This window comes from Pseudorasbora parva, chromosome 10 (genome assembly GCF_024679245.1).
Source record: "Pseudorasbora parva isolate DD20220531a chromosome 10, ASM2467924v1, whole genome shotgun sequence".
In the NCBI taxonomy this organism is placed as follows: Eukaryota; Metazoa; Chordata; class Actinopteri; order Cypriniformes; family Gobionidae; genus Pseudorasbora; species Pseudorasbora parva.
Genome location: NC_090181.1, coordinates 23457979 through 23476044, shown reverse-complemented (window position 1 = coordinate 23476044; position 18066 = coordinate 23457979). Strand labels below are relative to the sequence as shown.

At 36.5% G+C, this 18066-nt stretch overlaps 1 protein-coding gene across 1 annotated transcript in view; it reads left to right on the top strand.

The window, feature by feature from the left end:
- Nucleotides 1-498: 498 nt before the first annotated feature.
- The window catches only part of birc6 (baculoviral IAP repeat containing 6), a 138609-nt gene continuing 121041 nt past the window's right edge, over nucleotides 499-18066 (top strand). Inside the window, exons 1-4 of the mRNA XM_067455590.1 lie at nucleotides 499-718; nucleotides 1122-1326; nucleotides 8023-8204; nucleotides 15991-16128. Coding sequence (XP_067311691.1) covers nucleotides 1125-1326; nucleotides 8023-8204; nucleotides 15991-16128 — 522 coding nt within the window. The 5' untranslated portion in view covers nucleotides 499-718; nucleotides 1122-1124. The remainder of the gene's footprint in view (nucleotides 719-1121; nucleotides 1327-8022; nucleotides 8205-15990; nucleotides 16129-18066) is intronic.

The window sequence follows — 18066 nt, the reverse complement described above, 5'->3', positions numbered from 1 at the left end:
ATATGTATGTGTATGTGTGTGTATATATATATATATATATATATATATATATATATATATATATATATATATATATATATAATGTTTATATATATATATAATGTTTATAAAACAAACAACTTGTGTGTCTGTTTTTATGTATATAAACATTGCAGCAGTGAGAGATTTGCTTACCAGACTAAGCATTATGGTGAGTGTAGTTACTAAAAAAATTATCAAATAAGTTTTATTGAAGATGAAGCATTTATTAGTTTCCCTAGACTACAGCATCCATCCATCCATCCATCCATCCATCCATCCATCCATCCATCCATCCATCCATCCATCCATCCATCCATCTATCTATCTATCTATCTATCTATCTATCTATCTATCTATCTATCTATCTATCTATCTATCTATCTATCTATCTATCTATCTATCTATCTATCTATCTATCTATCTATCTATCTCGTCACAGCACCCCTTGTGGTTCGGCGGGCGATCACACCGTGACTACGCCAGTTCCGTTTCCCCGCTGAGTGTGTGAGCAGAAGGAGCCGCTGGTTTCCGCTCCGCTGATGGTGAATCGCTGCTCCTGCGGTATCGGGAGGAGGTTTAGAGCCCGCAGTGGAAGCGCAGCGGTACTTCGGGATTCAGCTTTAACGTTTTCTCGTCGAGTCGCGTCCACGGAGGAGCTACTGAAAGAGGAGGGAAGGCAGGAAGGGAAGATAGTAGGGACTTTAAGCAACAGCCACTGATGGAACGGCAACGGCGTTCTGGCGTTCTATTGCGCATGCGCGACTTTAACTGCTACTTCGTGACGTTCTACTGTAACCGTCTACTACGGGAGAACAGCTGATTTGCCGTAGTCATTAATACGTGACAGATTAGATAAGTAAATATAGTTATGTGGCATTTTAATTGTATCTGTTTATAATTTAATGCCAAAAGCAACCATTTCCTTGCTTTTTAAATTACATGTTTCTTTATATTTGGTCAAATTATGTTAAATGAACCATTACGCCGTCTCTTTATTGTTGCTTAGTGATTTTTGCGTTCTTTGGCTACGGCAGTTAAAAGTTTATTTCCGGTCGCTGTTGCCGTTCCATCAGTGGCTGTTGCTTAAAGTCCCTATTAGGAAGATGGCGGCGGCGGCGGCGGCCTCGCCAGGCTCGCCGGACTGGGTCGTGCTGAGGGACGGTTGCCTGCGCTGCGATGAGGAGGGCCTGCGGAGTCTGTCCTACCACCCGGCCCTTAACGCAATTCTGGCCGTCACCAGCCGGGGCAGCATCAAAGTCATCGACGGCACCTCCGGGGCTATTTTACAGGCCTCCGCACTGCACGGTGAGTTTCAGTTTAGACGGGGTTTGAGAGATTTATCCAGGCCGAGCTGGATATTATCACAACTGAATCCTGGGCTGGACCTCCTCATAGGGGAGGCGAATGCGAGATCCTTTCCACTTGATGGAAGTGGAGAGTGTCAAAATGACCCTCATAGAGAGTGTTGGTGCTGTGATGTGGGGATGACTCCTCTCTATTTGGATTCCCGATGGAGGACTGTGTCAAAATCTTCTGTCCCTTTTGGGGCTTGTTATTGGAAAGGCTTGTGCGATGAACAACTGTATGATAAAAGTGATCCTCCACTCCAGGGCCTTTCGATGGAGCAATGAGCAATCAACTCCTTACTATTCAGGCCCCCAGTGGACGGTGGTCCGTCACTCCTGATAGGTCTATGTGAAAATATAGAAGCTTTTATGAGAATATTTACTCTCTCTTAGTACATGCAGTTGTGTCAGTGATCCCTCAGTATTTGGGCCTCCAGATGATCCTCACTGTTTAGGGCCTCCTGAATCTGTTGTGCTGCTGGATCACTGTAAACATTGCCACGCTATTCTCGAACACCGTTTGTGTACAAAGCAGTAGTGCTTATTTACATTACGCATCATTTATTTGTATTGTATTAGTCCAGTAAAACGAAATAAAGACAATATCTAAAAGCTGTGGATCTTGGGGTAAAGCGGTAAGTTACTAAAGCTATTCCAAACATTAGCAAATATCAGCTCTTATAGATGTGTGTCTTCGTCGAAATTGGTGTCATTGACATGCACCACATGTTAATACATTCCAATGGTTTATTGTCCATATTATCATAGGTTTCGACTGTTAAAAAAAACTGTTTATTGATTTTGGCTCTAAATTAGCTGACAGAAATTTAGCTAATCATGCTAACATTAGCCTAGCGATAGCCTAGCCTGCCTGCTAAGGATAAGCAACACTGCTCATGTTTGTGTCAATTCTGACAGGTGACAGCTGACTGTAAAATTGCGAACAACATGAATATTTACATTTATTTTGGTTATTTTATGGTCGTATGTGTGGTCTGGGAAGGTTCAATTGTTTTCTGTGCCGGTTTGCTGCTGAACAGGTCATTTTGAATGCGTGAATGAGTGCCTGCGTAACGTTTGGATGTTATTCCTGTAATATGCACTTGTCAGTCAGTCAGTCAGTTTTTTTTTTCACGTATATTTATAAATAGTGTGTGTCAAATGTTAAAATTGCGTAATGATATGCATACATAATTACACTGATGTTATGTATTGTTGCCCAAAGCAGTAATTTAAAAAAAAAGCAAATCTGAACAGCCACTCTTTCAAAGACTGATCCAGTCTCCCCATAAATTGAGATTTAATGTTTATTAAATCTATATAATTTTGTTTATTCATATATTCAATTTTACACATTATTATATAATATATTTTAATAAAGTTTTTATTATTCTTGCAAAATATCTATCTCATTAAATATGAGATTACAAGCCTCAATACTTTAAAGAAGGTACAGTCTTCGGTCAAATGTGTATTAATGAATATGTGTAAACATTTGTTAATGTTTACTTTCCAGATAAACTTCAAGGCCGTATTTAAAGTATGTTGAACTAGAGTTTATGAATGTCACATTTTGTTCAGGCCTACCTAACCTGAAAAAGACATTTGACTGTCAACAAGAGTTTAATTGATTTATGTTCCCAGAAATCGGTGATGGGGATTAAATCAGTGGAGATGTGCTGTTCTGTTACTCTCATCTTTCTTGAGTTAAAACACACCTGTAATATTCATATGAAATGCAAGGAATGATCAATAACATCATAGCGCATTGATTCTTTGCTAAAAGTCCCATGTGTACAACAACAAGCCTCTATCTTTAGGCAAAGAGTGGGATCTTATTCGACTACATTCAGAGTCTTGTGATGTGATGGTTGAATATTGCTGATTTGCATATATCATGCTACTACTAACCAGCCTAGAAATCTAGACGCACCCTAGCGGCAGCAAATCTAATCTGCCCGCGAGTGTTGTCTAGCAACTCTCAATACCCTTCAGAGCTGTAATCGCCCAACTCTTGCCGGGCCAATCACATCGTGTATAGAGTCGGTGGGCGGGGCCATAATGACGGCCGAGTTGCGTTTGCGTGCTTCTAGTAAACACAGAAACTGGCGAACGGTGGTCTTTCGAATCAGGTTTGACCGCGACTCTGGAAGACATTAAGTTGAGCTTTTCTCTGAGAAAAGAACGGCACTGAAGTCATTCTTAAAAAGGGAAGATGTGTTCCGGGTTTTGCCGACCGGATACGGCGAATGTTTAATCTATCAACAAGCTCTGTTTCACCTTCGTTGCTCTGGTTGGTGTAGCGCTATCCTATCGCGTCCAGAGGGAATTTGTAAGACAACCGTTTATCCCGCCCCTCGGATTGAGCTGTCAATGGTGAGTTTCCAGACCAAACATCGTGATGTGGGTCTGGCTTGTCAGGCTATGTAACAGCCACTTGTAAGCAGATGGGTGCCTGTTGCTCTTGTTTAATGCCTTAAAGTAGACTTAATGTCGGTAGAAATTTCTTGTAAATACATCATTTATATGATAACCCGTTGTTCTTAACTTTCATATAAAAATCTGTTATCAAACATCATCACCTTTCGTTTCTACTCATTTAAGTCATATTTTGAAAACGGCTTCCTATCATTGATGCATGGTAAATAATGCATGCCTTGGCTTTTCATTTAGGGTAAAATGGAACCGAGCATTTTGGAATGTCATGCTGATGCCAGTGACATTTCTCACTTTTCCTTGTTTGGTGTTGGTGGATGTTCTGCATGTTTGTCTTAATTCTGATTAGTTAAACCCTAACCAGAACAAGTTTAGAATTTCTTTATTTGCATTCTGTATACGATACGATTGTATTCATCATAATTGTTTTTGTAAGAAATCATTATTTAAAATGACCATACCATTCAAAAGTTTGAGCTCCAAATCAGCATATTAGAGTGATTTCTGAAAGATCATGTGACAGTAAAGTAATGGCTTAAAAAATTCAGCCTTTCTATCGCACAAATAAATACATTTTTAAAATATATTAAAATAGGAAAATTATTTGACATTGTAATGATATTAATTTCATAGGGATGAGTCACGATTTTCGAATATTCGATTAGTTGACTTATTTATAGAATATCGAATAGGTTGTGCGATTATCGTCCTGTATTTACCTGTAACTTACATTACCAGTAGTATGTTCAGCGTCTGCGCCAGCAGCAGCGCACGTTCCTCCAGCGCAGCTGCAAGAGTTATGCCGTTTTTACACCTCCTCACTTCATTCGTTTTCTCTGACCAGATATCTGTCTGATTGGGAAAAGATCAGGATTAAATGCCTTTATAAAGTCTTTCGAGACGGATTAATATCCAACCACTAATAATACCAATCATCGCGGTGTTTGAGCATGAGCTGATGATGAATTAAATGCAGGTCATATATGTTGCTTTCGTTGACGTGAACTCTGTTAAATGTGCAAATAGTGTGGGAATTGAAGATCGGATTTATATTCATTTAAGGTAAGGCCTCCTGTATGTTTTTTTTAATAATATTATTTATTTTATTTGTAGATTGTAGGCATAAATAGGCCGTTCCGTTTGCTAGTGCCAGTGTTGCCGTGTTGTGGCCAGCATCAGCCCATGCCTCAACGTGTCAAAAACGCCTTTTTATTGGGGTGGTGATAGTAAACATAAACATAAACAGTGCTTAACTTACTGTCTGCCGCTTGTTCAGCACTTTAAAAAACAAAAACTTGAATTTAACAAACAAAAAATGCTCAACATTTTTCGAAATTAATTTAATAAAGAAACAAAATGAATTATAACTACTTTGACATTAAAAACAAATCGTACCTATTTTAGTGGCTGTGTGAATAATCAGATGGGAGGATAAAAAAAAAGTTTAAAAAAGCGTGAATACACCGACTCTCTCTCGGTCGCATCTAAAGTAAATCCTCAACAACACTATCATCCCTTACGTTATTGAACTAATGACATTGTGATCAGCTAAAACGCACGCGCTGGTTACTTTTCTTCCTGAACAAGCACGCACTCGAGTGTTGCTCACACACACTGCACACTTGTGTGGCATACACCGGTTACAGCAACTTGGGGCAGTGTCAAATAATATCAAATAATGTTTCAGCATGTTACAATAATTATATGGCTTGAGTTAATATTGCATATTCCTTAATGAATTAAACAGTTTGTTATTATACTGAATGAGTGTGAATGGTCTTTCTCTCTCTGTTTATGTATGCGTGCATGCGGGGGAGGAGTTGCGATTTTCGAATAATAATCAAATAATTCCCATTGATCTTTGAATATTTTTTTGCTTGAAATGCCCATCCAATATTTCAAAATATTTCTGTTTTTACTCCATTTTTATTTAGATAAATGCTGCCTTGGTTACTACTTTCAAACTTTTGAATGGTTTACATTGTAATTTTTTTTTTAATGTTAAATATTTTATATAAAATGTACGATGCATTTTTATTTTAAATATTGTATTAAGCCATGGCATCCTTTGTCAAAGTTTATGACATAACAATAGCTATGTTTACATGTTTACATGACACCTTTTGTTTCATTCCCTTTTATGAACTCGAACAGTGTTTACAAAAACACTAAATAAAGTGATTGGGTTGATGTGTGCGGCTCCGTTCATGCACAGACTGCTAAAATATACAGTATATTCCGCTGTTGGTGCATACTACTAACTAGGGCTGACACTAGGCCTGTGACTGTGTATCACCAATAATCTGGCAATACTATGTATCACTTGGGAATTAACGATTGTTTGTTCAATTGATTAATATAGCTATTATTTTGTCAGGCTAATCTATTGTTTATTTTCGCAATAGTCAATTAATCCTTAGGTTAATTTACTAATAGATAATAACCAATAATTTACCAATAACTGTAACTAATCTACATATATATATATATATATATATATATATATATATATGAACTTTTACCTAATGATGATATTATTTATCAAAAAAAAAAAAAAGGTTTATGCAGTGTGTAGGCCTAAAAAGGAAAACTATGGCTCAAAGTCATTTTTTGGGGATTTACAGCCAATTGGAATTCAAGTGTGAATCCTGAAATGTTTAGGTCATTCAGGACATTAAAGTAGCTCCTTTGAATATTTTCATTCAGCTGTTAACTGTCACTAATCAATTATTTTGATGATTAATCGAGTAATATATCAAAATAAAAATTATGTGTGGTAATAAAATAGACCTAAGTGAACAATAACCATTGAAATTTCTTAAAATACATGTGTATGATACCAGTAAGCCAGTAATAATTGACTAATAGATAAATAAATAAAGTATCAAAGGTAATCATGTGGTACAATACATAATGTAATATACATAATATAAATATAATCAACTAATGTACATTACATATTAAAACACCGAGGTCTGATGATTGTTGTACCACATACAGCATACTCAAATTTTTGTTCAGTATTGGCCCAACAACATTTAATTCAAATGTCCACTTAATCATTAATATTTGAGGCTTTTTGTATGATAGACATGCTACAGCCGCTGTAATTTATTTTAACAAGAATATGTGGACATTAAAGCATGCAAACTCAGAGGGAAGGGTTTAAACTTTTATTTTGAAAAAGCGGTGAATAACAGTTCACATATAGAAACATATTCATTCTCCTGTGTTGGGTTGGGTTTAAAATGATTTACATTACAAATTTGGTAAAATGACGCACGTTGCGTTCCCTCGTTGTAAGCAACCCCAACTCACATGCATATACAGATTGAGTTTGTTAAAGGTGAACGTAGTATTTTTGCAGTAAAATATCTAAAAACCGTTAGGCCAGTGTTTTTATTATATTTTGTTCAGTTGAGTACTTACAATATCCCAAATGTTTCCAACTATTTGTAAATTGTGAGAAAATTACTATTTTAACTAAGGACCGGGACGTTTCAGCATAGTGTTTGAGCGAGTCGCCTGTCACTTGCGTCATAATCTGCGTTACCCTCGGTTTTATTCTGCAGAAATGCTTTACTCTTAGCAGTGTGAACATGTCACAGCAGCGCAGAGCAAACACACCTGAACATGCTAATCAATGTCTTTAGGATCATTAGAAAATCACAGGTGGGTGTGTTTGATCAGGGTTGGAGCTAAAGTCTGCAGTGCATTGGCCCTCCAGGGTAAGATTTGAATAGCCCTGCACTACAGTAACGTTAATAATCACATCCGTCAACATGATATCTGCCCAAGTCCTATTTTCCACCGGCTGTGAGGTGAAGACCCCATGTCCCAAGATACTGCGCTCTCACTTGGCGCCATCAAACTACGCTTTTGTTCAGAATAGGCGCCCTCCAGTGGACGGAAAGTTTCATAGTGCACCTTTAACTGAGCTGTTGAATGTTATGACACAATATTTAACAACAACTGCTCGTTTTGAGCTTCCTTTTTCTTAATCACGTCATTTCTACATCATTGCACATGGAAATAACTTTTCCTTTTTTCAATCTGATCAAGCGTTTACATGTCCTGCCAGATTAGGGTTCATGTAAATGCAGCTTCTGTATTAGGTGTTAAATTTTTTGACATGTATTTTATAATAGGTATAATGCAGCAAAGCATATAAAGTTTGACACTGATAATCATTTCTCCTCCTCTGTGTGTTTTGTGACAGCGAAACCCGGGGGCCGAGTGCGGTGTCAGTACTTCCCAGCTGTGGATAAGGTGCTGTTTGTGGACGATTACGCTGTTGGCTGCAGGAAGGACTTGAATGGGATTCTTCTTTTGGACACGGCTCTCCAGGCTCCTGTGTCCAAGCCAGAAGATCTGGTGCAGCTGGAGCTGCCTGTTACTGAGGTAAGAAGCCCAGCATATTGTGCATATTAATTGATTGTGTAACATAATATTATTATAATAAATATATAAATGGGCTTTTCTTGATATAGAATTGAGTTGCTATGCATTACCTGACCATTGTCAGTAAATAGTCTCAATCAGAGGTGGACAAAGTACACAACTCTATTACTTGAGTAAAAGTAAAAGTACTACTGGTCAAATATTACTCCGTTACAAGTGAAAGTTGTAAAAACAGATTTTTACTCAAGTAAAAGTACAGAAGTGTTTGTTTTCAAAAGTACTTAAGTATAAAAGTAAATTTCCTTTTTTATGCCAACGCATTATTTTATTATTGTAGTATAAATGCACACTGTCATCATGGTTTAAGCCAGTCAGTGATGCTCCATCCGACATACTAGCAGACGACTAACTTAAACTCATTTAAATACTTGTACATAAGTTACAAAGCTCTTTACAAAGCTGCTGTCACTTTAAGGCCGAATGCACAGATCCAATACACTGATACACATCTGATATTCTCCCAATTTTACCTTTCTTTTTCTCCCAGGAGTTTATATTTTTAATATTTTATAAGACACGCACCAAGTGTATGCCAACTAAACTAATCTTGATTGTTTTTAAAAACTGAAACATACTTTCAAAGTATAGCTATGGTTGCACACACTTGAGCCTAAGAACTGTCTTCTTCCATTTTGCTATGAACAGATAAGTGTTCATAAAAAAGTTGGGTGTAAAAAAAAGATTAAAAAAATATATTTTAAATAAAAGATAAAAGTTGGTTCATAAAAAAGATAAGTGTAAAAAAGTTGGGGAAATGTATATGACTATAAGAGAGATTCCTGATAGACTGTCTGCAACAACAACAACAAAAAACTTTTTAAAGAAGGAAGAAATCCTCCTCCGACTTTCAGAGCTGCTACAGAAACGACTTTCGACCAAGATAGAAATGTAGTGGAGTAAAAAGTACAATATTTGCCTTTCAAATGTAGTGAAGTAAAAGTCATAAGTTTCCAGAAAAAAATAATACTCCAGTAAAGTACAGATACTTAAAAAGTGTACTTAAGTACAGTACTCAAGTAAATGTACTTAGTTACTGTCCACCTCTGGTCTCAATTCAAAAATCTCAATTTAAGCCTGAAGAATGATGCGTCCTGCATTTTAAACAACATGGGATTAATTTCTTCAGAATGAAATAAAATCAGTGATCTTTTTCAAAGAAATCAAAGTATGCATATATAGAATGGGAAATATTGTTGAAATATTGCTAAAGTGTAATTTGCAAGTTGGTTTCCACCGGTGGCAAAGTATTTGCAGGGTTTTTTGTTTTGTTTTTTTTGAGCTATTGCTAAACAGAAATGGAAACAAACAAAATATTTATTGAGATATGAAAACCCTTTCACTAGATGACTAGAATAGATCTATTTGAAGTTAATCATTCTAGAGTGATTGGGTGTTATTTTTGAAGTGGAGTTAATCTGCATAGAAAATAATAAATTACACGCATAGGTAAATACAGTAGAACAAAGATACAAAAGAAACAAACAGTGCTTACAGTCTAAAGGCTGCAACATACCCCACAAGAACAGAGAGAAAAGTTCTCGCTCCAAGGGCTGCGAGAACAGAATAATGTCATTTTGTTCTCGCAGGCCTGGTTTGGGAGTTCCCGCAGCTTGTTCTCGACACATCGTCTGAGCAGAACTTTTTTCTTGCGGGTGTCCGAGAACTATTGTGTGATTGGTCATACATGTAAAGTGGACGTGGTTAATGCGGAGAAACACAGATGATCTGCACCTGCTTTTCACGTGAAGTATTGAATGTACTGGCCAGAGCGAACTTTTTTCTTGTTCTTGCCACTTCGAGAAAACAAGCAAATTTCTTTGTTCTTGCAGAGTATGTTCCAAGCTTAACAGCATCCAGGTGCAGCAATTGAATCATTGAATTGAATCAATGTTAAATAATACTGCATTGTCTTCGTTGTATTAATTAAATAGATACTGTTCTTTAATTAGAGGTGTAACAGATCCATACGGATCAGGCCCCATGGTTCTGCACACGTGATTTGCTGATTAATTGCAAAGTTTAACCACCAGAGTGAAAGTTTATAGTTTGTACTTTCTAAAAAAAACTCATCTTTTATGATTTATAAGCATTTTGAAAAGTGGGGACATGGCCAATGTCCTCATTTTTCACCCTCTTCTTGTAATACCTTTGTCATACTCATGTCATTATACACATATTTGGCCTCACATGTCACAAAAACACACACATATACACACACACACACACACAGAGGTGCTTTTCATGTAGCGTGCAAAAAAAACGAATTGATTCCTCTTGCATCATCTTGCGCTTTAACAGAAATCATAATCAGAAAATTGTCAAAATGCCAAGTTTGGCAAGTATTCATGAAACAAAGTTCATGTCTTAAGTGAACGTAAATGGGATTGTGTATCATTTTTTCGGATCTGTGCATTAGCCCTTAAAGTGACAGCAGCCACTAAATACCTGCCGTTGTTTGTCATTAATGCTAATCAAACAACAAAAGACAGCTTTAAAAAAGATGAATCTATATTTAATTTAACAGTAGTGTTGTCACGATATCAAAATTATGACTTCAATACGAGACCAGACTAAAATACCACAATACCGATACTAAATCGATACCATGGTAAAAAACAGATAATATAAATAATATGACAGCAGAACTTTTATTGAACACACTTGTGAGTAAAACGTCTTTTTTATATGTAACAGTAGTCTTAGGCTGTGTTTTCTCCAAAATGTTCGCCCGTCGGCAGGCCGTTGAATCTCAAATAGTGAAATAATATTTTCTTGATCTGTGTGTGTGTGTGTGTGTGTGTGTGTGTGTGTGTGTGTGTGTGTGTGTGTGTGTGTGTGTGTGTGTGTGTTTTGCGCTTATATGCACCAATCGTGCAGGCTAAGTAGTACAGAAATAATATTCCAATCAATTGCGGGTGGATGAGAAATAAATCATTGTGTTTGTTTGATAAAGACGTTTACGAGCCCTGTGGTCGAGATAATCATTCCGGTTGCTGCTTTCAAAACAATCCCTCCCTCATGTGAACTGAACTGACAGGGCAGGTGAAGTTCTTTAAATATGCAACAAACCATACAAACATCATTAGTTGACCTCAGACAACAGTAAAAAAACAAAAAAACAAGTTCATGACACCTTTAAAGCTACAAAAGTGAATTTGGCAGGCTGTTTAATTAGGCGGCTGTCACTTTAGACCAAATGCACAGGTCCAATATACTGATTTATCTGTTATAGTTGTTTAAGTCACTTAAAGGGATAGTTTTACATTTTACTCGCCCTTTGTTTAAATAGACGGGTAGATGTGAATGAGAACGGAGTTTGGTGTTCGTGTGCTGTCTGAGTGGCTCTGTTTATGAAAGCACGTGAAGTTCGAATAAACTTTCACTCTATGATGATTAAACTTTGCAATTGATCTGCCATTACATTTTTCGAGCTGTGGGGCCTGGTCCGTTCAGAACACGGATCAACTACGATCCCTATACTTGACATCACACATCCTGCGACGTGTGCATCCACAATTGTCACATCACAATATCGAAGCTAAAACGATATCACCCAGCCCTACTTACAGCTGATTAACACGTTTCGACTGATGCACCACTGCTTGGCGGCACACAATGTTTAAGTCATAAATGAGATCTTGAGTGTTTTCCTGACCGTCTTTGAAGAACAAGCACAGGTCATCCGTCAGTCTTGTGCTCAGGTCAGTTTGATGTAGTATAGCTTATAACAGGTTTATGTCTCTCATCCATCAGTACACGACAGGAATGATCATGCACTTCCTTAGTGTGCGGTGTACGTTACAACACGGCAAAATTGTAGTTGTTTGACTGCGCTTGTTGATATAACGATCGCATAACCAGTCTGACAAAGAGTGCTATGCAGACAGACTGGTCTATTGTGTCCTAGGACACTCTGAAAACAAAACTCCTAGCTCTCACCACTCCCTGGCCACATACGCTAATGTGTGAGAACCAATGGATCCTTTACACTAATGGGCACACTAACCTTGAGATGATCTGCTGAAACTCAAATATCTTGCTAAGAAATGTCATTCAGCAGTTGATTTTTGTCAGGCATGTTTGATTTTTTTCTTTTGATTTATTAAATTGGATACAGTTTTGTATGCTGAGGCCTGGTCTCTGCTTTATGGGTGATTTGTCATGCATTTTAAGAGCTGGTTTGTGTTCGAAATATCTTAAGGTACAGGGCTGGCTCATTAGTTGGTCTTTGACTGTTGATGATAAGTATTCCCTACAAATTGCATCATTCATTTGTAGGCTCAGGGATGTGTACTAGTTCTGTCCAGCATATTCCTCTAGCCTTATACAAGATAATATTGCATGTACACACATAAGTTTTGTAGCATTTAATTAGTAATAGACCACATCAGCCCTGTCTATTTCCTGCCTGATAAATAGATAAAATATTTAAAATATTTTCGATTTTTTTAAAAATATATCAATACTTTATTTACTAAGAATGCCTTATATTGTGAGTGCCATTTTGTGATAATTTAAAAGACAGTTCTTTTTGTATTTCAAATAAAATGTAGTTTCTATTCATCAAAGAATCCTGAAATAATGATATTAAAGGTCCCGTTCTTCGCGTGTTTTCAAAGCTTTGATTATGTTTACAGTGTGCAATATAACATGAGTTCATGTTTCGCATGTAAAAAAACACAGTATTTATCACACAATTTAGTTATCTGTACAGCGCTGTTTCCTCTGTCCTAAAAACGGCCGGATGATTTCCTTGTTCTATGAAGTCCCTCCTTCAGAAATACTTAACGAGTTCTGATTGGGCCAGCGCTTCCCGTGTTGTGATTGGACAGCAGCCCCGAAAGGTCCCGCCTCTTACCATAACGGGGAGATGCAAGCGCTGAATGCGCGCTCTTCTCCACGTGGGAGAGCAACAAGACCACGCCCCCTATTTTGCGTGTACTTGTGGGCGGAGGGTTAGTCAACAAACGGTTCTAGTGACGTCATTACATCCCTGCACTTCCTGCTGTAGTCCAAACTGGCCGTTCGCTGTAGGCTTTGAAAGGGAACTTCTGGTAAATAAAATATCTCGCTTGGCATTGAACTTTGAGCTTTATAAATTTACAGTTATTATTTATGCTCCAACAAAAACATTTCAAACTTACTAAAGTTTGAAAGATGGAATCGCGAAGAACGGGACCTTTAAGCAGCACAACTGTTTTCAACATTGATGATGATAATAATAGGAAATGTTACTTGAGCATTGTATTAGAATGATTATTTTATTGAAGGATCATGTGACACTGAAGATAATGTCTGCTAAAAATGTGAAATGCCATTTCAAGAATAAATTATATGATAAAATAATAGTGAAAAAAAATTCACTATTCCTTTTTTTCTATACATTTTAATCAAATAAATGCAGGCTTGGTGAACATTAGAGACTTTTTTTTTTTCAAAAGCATAAAAAAAACAAAAGACCTTCAACCTTTAAACAGTATAGTTGTTTTAAATTGTAACCAGCAGTAGGTAAACCTGCACAAGTCGACTATTAATTTTAATAAATAATTTGTATCTCTTTATTTGAGTGACTTGCTTCTGAATTATACTAGAACTAAATGGGGCAGTGACATAAGTATCATTCTTCTGAAGCTTGAAAAATCCATCCTAAGTTTTGATCTACGTGTGCGTTAGTCTGTTGATACTTTTGCATATACAGTAGAGGCTATTAATGTCAAAACAAACTTCTGCAGGCCATGAGCTGTTCCGCAAGGGAGCCAAATCTGCTCTGCTAGGTCACATGAGTTAACTTAGGCACTTCAGTCTGAGACTAGGGAACTCCTGAGTCATGTGACTCAATTCATTGCTGTTCAGAAAGGCCATTCATAAACGTGTACATTCGTGTAAACGTGAGTCATCATCAAAGTGCTGAAAGCAAATCTGTTATAGGTTTTTTTAAAATTACAATGTTGATCATGATTAGCTTATTGTCTTTATGGTATTGATTTTGGTATTGACATGGCAAAATTGATAAAAAGGAACATCTTATCATATGAGACTGATAAATGAGGCCTGCCTTTGTTCAGTCTCTCTAAGCTCTGGGGCGGTGTTTTACTTCTGTAGTCATCTAAAATTACATTGCCGTCATGCCATTTTTATGAGTTGTTACAGCTTGAGTGGTTTGGGTGAGCACGCAACATGCATAGTTGGAAATCTGTCGGTGGAACCAACAAAAACAGTATTGTTTGAAATGATAGATTTTATTGTTATTCAGATGTTGTGAGTAAAGCATGATCGTCCATCTGAGCTCTCAGTAAAAGATGAACAGTGTATTGAGGCGATTCGTGACCATGTTCCTCAGTGCATTGAACTCTACAGAAGGAAGCATGAAGCTACAGAGATACTCATGGTGTCATGATGTGCTCAGGTTCACAATTATCAATGTTGACCATACGAACTTTTCATGTTTCATAAACATGTCAGTTCAAAAAGCTATATGAAATGGAAGAGAGACTGATTTTTGTGCATTTAGATTATTCAACAGTAACTCTAAAAAAACACTGTTCAAAAACGTCCAGGTCAGTAAGACTGTTTTTATGTTTTTAAAAGTCCTTTATGTTAACCAAGGCTGCATTTATTTTATCAAAAAAATCTCAGAGAAATCTCACATATGTTATATAAAGCCACATCACAAACAGCTTCTGCTCAAGAGTAACAAAGTTATTTTTCGCAAATTGATCAAAAACGCACACAATTATGTCAAAATTACTGTTTTGGTGAGTCCTCGTAAACACAATCTTAGGTTATGTCTTAAATCAACATAAACAGTTGAGAGGCATGTGACAGTATAATAAAAACCGCGGATTTGTGCACTAGCTCTTAAAGTGACAGCAGCCTAATGTATGTCATTAATGTTGATAAAACAGTGTGTGTGTCTAATGTATACAGGTCTAAAAGATTATCCAGTGTTATTATTTTACATTTTATTTACTATTTTCTTTAGTATTCCTGAAAACTAGTTCGATCTACCCAAAAACGTAACTCTTTATTTCATTTGTATCTTTATTCTATTGTATTTATTTGTGAGCCTTCTTGTGTAAACTCTTGAGCAACAAATTACACCTTTGTAAAAACACATACAATGATTGAGCAAACATTTAAGCAAGTTAAATTCCCCGCATTTTCCAAAACGAAATTCAGGCCCTGCATGTGCTGGCAAAGCTGAATTGTCATCACTCCAGTCTTTGGTGTCACATGATCCTTCAGAAGTCATTCTGATATGATGATTTGATACTTTACGTTACTCATGACATTACTTAACATTTACATAACCTCTGAAATAGAAATGTTTTGTTACATTGTAAGTATCTTTACTGTCACTTTTGATCAATTTAATGTATTCTTGCTGAATAGAATTCATTTCTCTAAAAAATGGTTCTGCAATATCTAATGTCTCTTGCAGTAAAAAGCAGCATCATTCATGTGCTATCGGTCCTTTCAGATCAATATTCTTTAATAATCGAATGGCAAAACACCTCAACACTGTCATTGGATATCAACATGAGGAAATAGACACAATGAAGCTATCAGTGCAGTTGTTTTGGGTGTGACGGACTGTCATACTCAAATCCTTTTCTACAAGGTCTCTGTTCTGTATTTAGATAAATTAAGTAATGCGTTTATTTTGTGCCTCTGAGGTTTGAATAGGTGGTAAGCGTGAAATTACATTTCTCGTGTTCCCCTACAGGCCCAGCAGATGTTGTACGCGTGCATGGAGAAGGTGGATGTTTCCAACACAGAGGGCTACGATCTCTTTCTCACCCAGCTTAAAGAAGGCCTGGAGAATACCTCACATGAGACTGCAGCCAATCACAAAGTGGCAAAGGTGAATCTAACTGTAATCTCAGCGTAGAAATATAAATAGCCTAATTAATTATCAACCTAGTCTACTTTAGATTGAACAGTCACTATTTTGATTTTTTTTTTTTGTGAGAATCAGTCAAGCCTGTTTCTGCCTAATTGTGAAGTAAATTATATCTCGTAATTGCCTTTATTTCAGAATTATGACTGGCTCACAGTGATGACTCTATAGCAATACAAATATAGCAACTATTTCTCAAATTACTTTATATAATCTGACAATTATCTATGTCTTCTAAATATGACCACAATTGCAAATGTATTTCTTTAAATTGACTGAGATCACATTTTATAATACCCCCCTCGTAATTAATTCTCACAATGACAAATTTCTGTTTTACAATTTTTGCTTAATTTCTCGCAATTGTGACTTTAATCCCTATTTTAAACTGTATTGCACAGTTATTTAAAAAAAAACAAGCTTCAATATATTTAATTAATAGCAAGATCTGATTGGTCAGTGATGTGATTTGATACATTCTTAAAGTGTTCTACAGTCACAGTACTGGTGCTCTCTCTCTCTTGCTTTCTCTCCCTAACACATATGTGGTTGTGGTATTGCCCATCTATTCATTATTGTTCAGTGCTGGGATTTGGCTTCATGTTTCAGGGCTGCAGAGTTTCTTGCAAGCTACTTTTTCTTGAGTTTATGTACCCCCTAAAGTAAAATTAAAATCTCCTAGCACTGTCTGTTGGTTTTGTGATGTGTTTGCTGATGTAACGCAATCTGACTGTGTGTGTGTGTGTGTGTGTGTGTGTGTGTGTGTGTGTGTGTGTGTGTGTGTGTGTGTGTGTGTGTGTGTGTGCGCGTGTTAATGAGCAAGAATAGTCGAGTCATGTAGCACTACAGCGTATAGATTATTTATGAGACAAATCCTCACAGTGACTGATCTGTGCAGTCACACACAGAGTGTATTGAACAGCGGTGCAGCAGAGCTTGGTGGTGTATCAGTAGCCCTGCAGTAACAGGAGGATGATCAAAGGCTCACACTAATACACCTGTGCCACTGAAGTCTGTCAGAGCTGAGGTCCATCACAGTACCAATAAAAGATATACAACAACTTGAACAAGAATGACACAATTACAAATAAACAACAAAATAAAGGATGACAAGTAAACTAAATGGAATTAATCAAAATCAATTCAATAAAAATAGTTGAATGAACTTTTTTTAAATAAAAAAATAAAAAAATAAAAATGTGCCAGTAATGAATAACAAATAAAAATTGAGTAAGGTCAAAATAAAGTACTAAAATAATGTTAGATAATATTTTGATGTAAAATTGTTTATAAAAATGTAATACTTAAAATAAAGAAATAACTTGCCAGTGATAATAAAATAAGTGTCAATGAACGATAATAAGAACACAAAAATAGTTGACTTCAGTACAATAAATGAATATCAAATTCTTTATAAAAACAAATCAGATTAAATAAAGACTGCTAAAAAAAAACAATCAATCTCTTTCCTCTTTCTTTCTGACTGTTTCTGTTCTTTGTGTCTTTTTCTTGCTTACTTTCCTTCTTGCCTCCTTTCTCCTCTCTTTATTCTCTCCCCTTTCTCTTTATCTATCTCTTTGACTCCGGGCCGGATCTTGAGCTCTCATTACTGCAGTCTCTGTATCAAATGCAAAATATGTACAGAGCGCAGCGATTTCTTTAGTCTTTTGTGGATAGTACGTACAGATTACACATCTGTGTAATGAGAAAACAAAAGAATCGGTTATCGCACTAGGTGTCCGCGGCTCCTTTATTTACAGTGGGTTTATAAGTACCGATCATAAATGCTGATCTGTGCATTTGTGCAAGAATCATTTTCATCTAGATAAAGAGGGATGAAACTGATCGTAGATCAGAACTCTTTGAATAAATGGGCCTCTGAAGTTAATAATGGCGGCATGT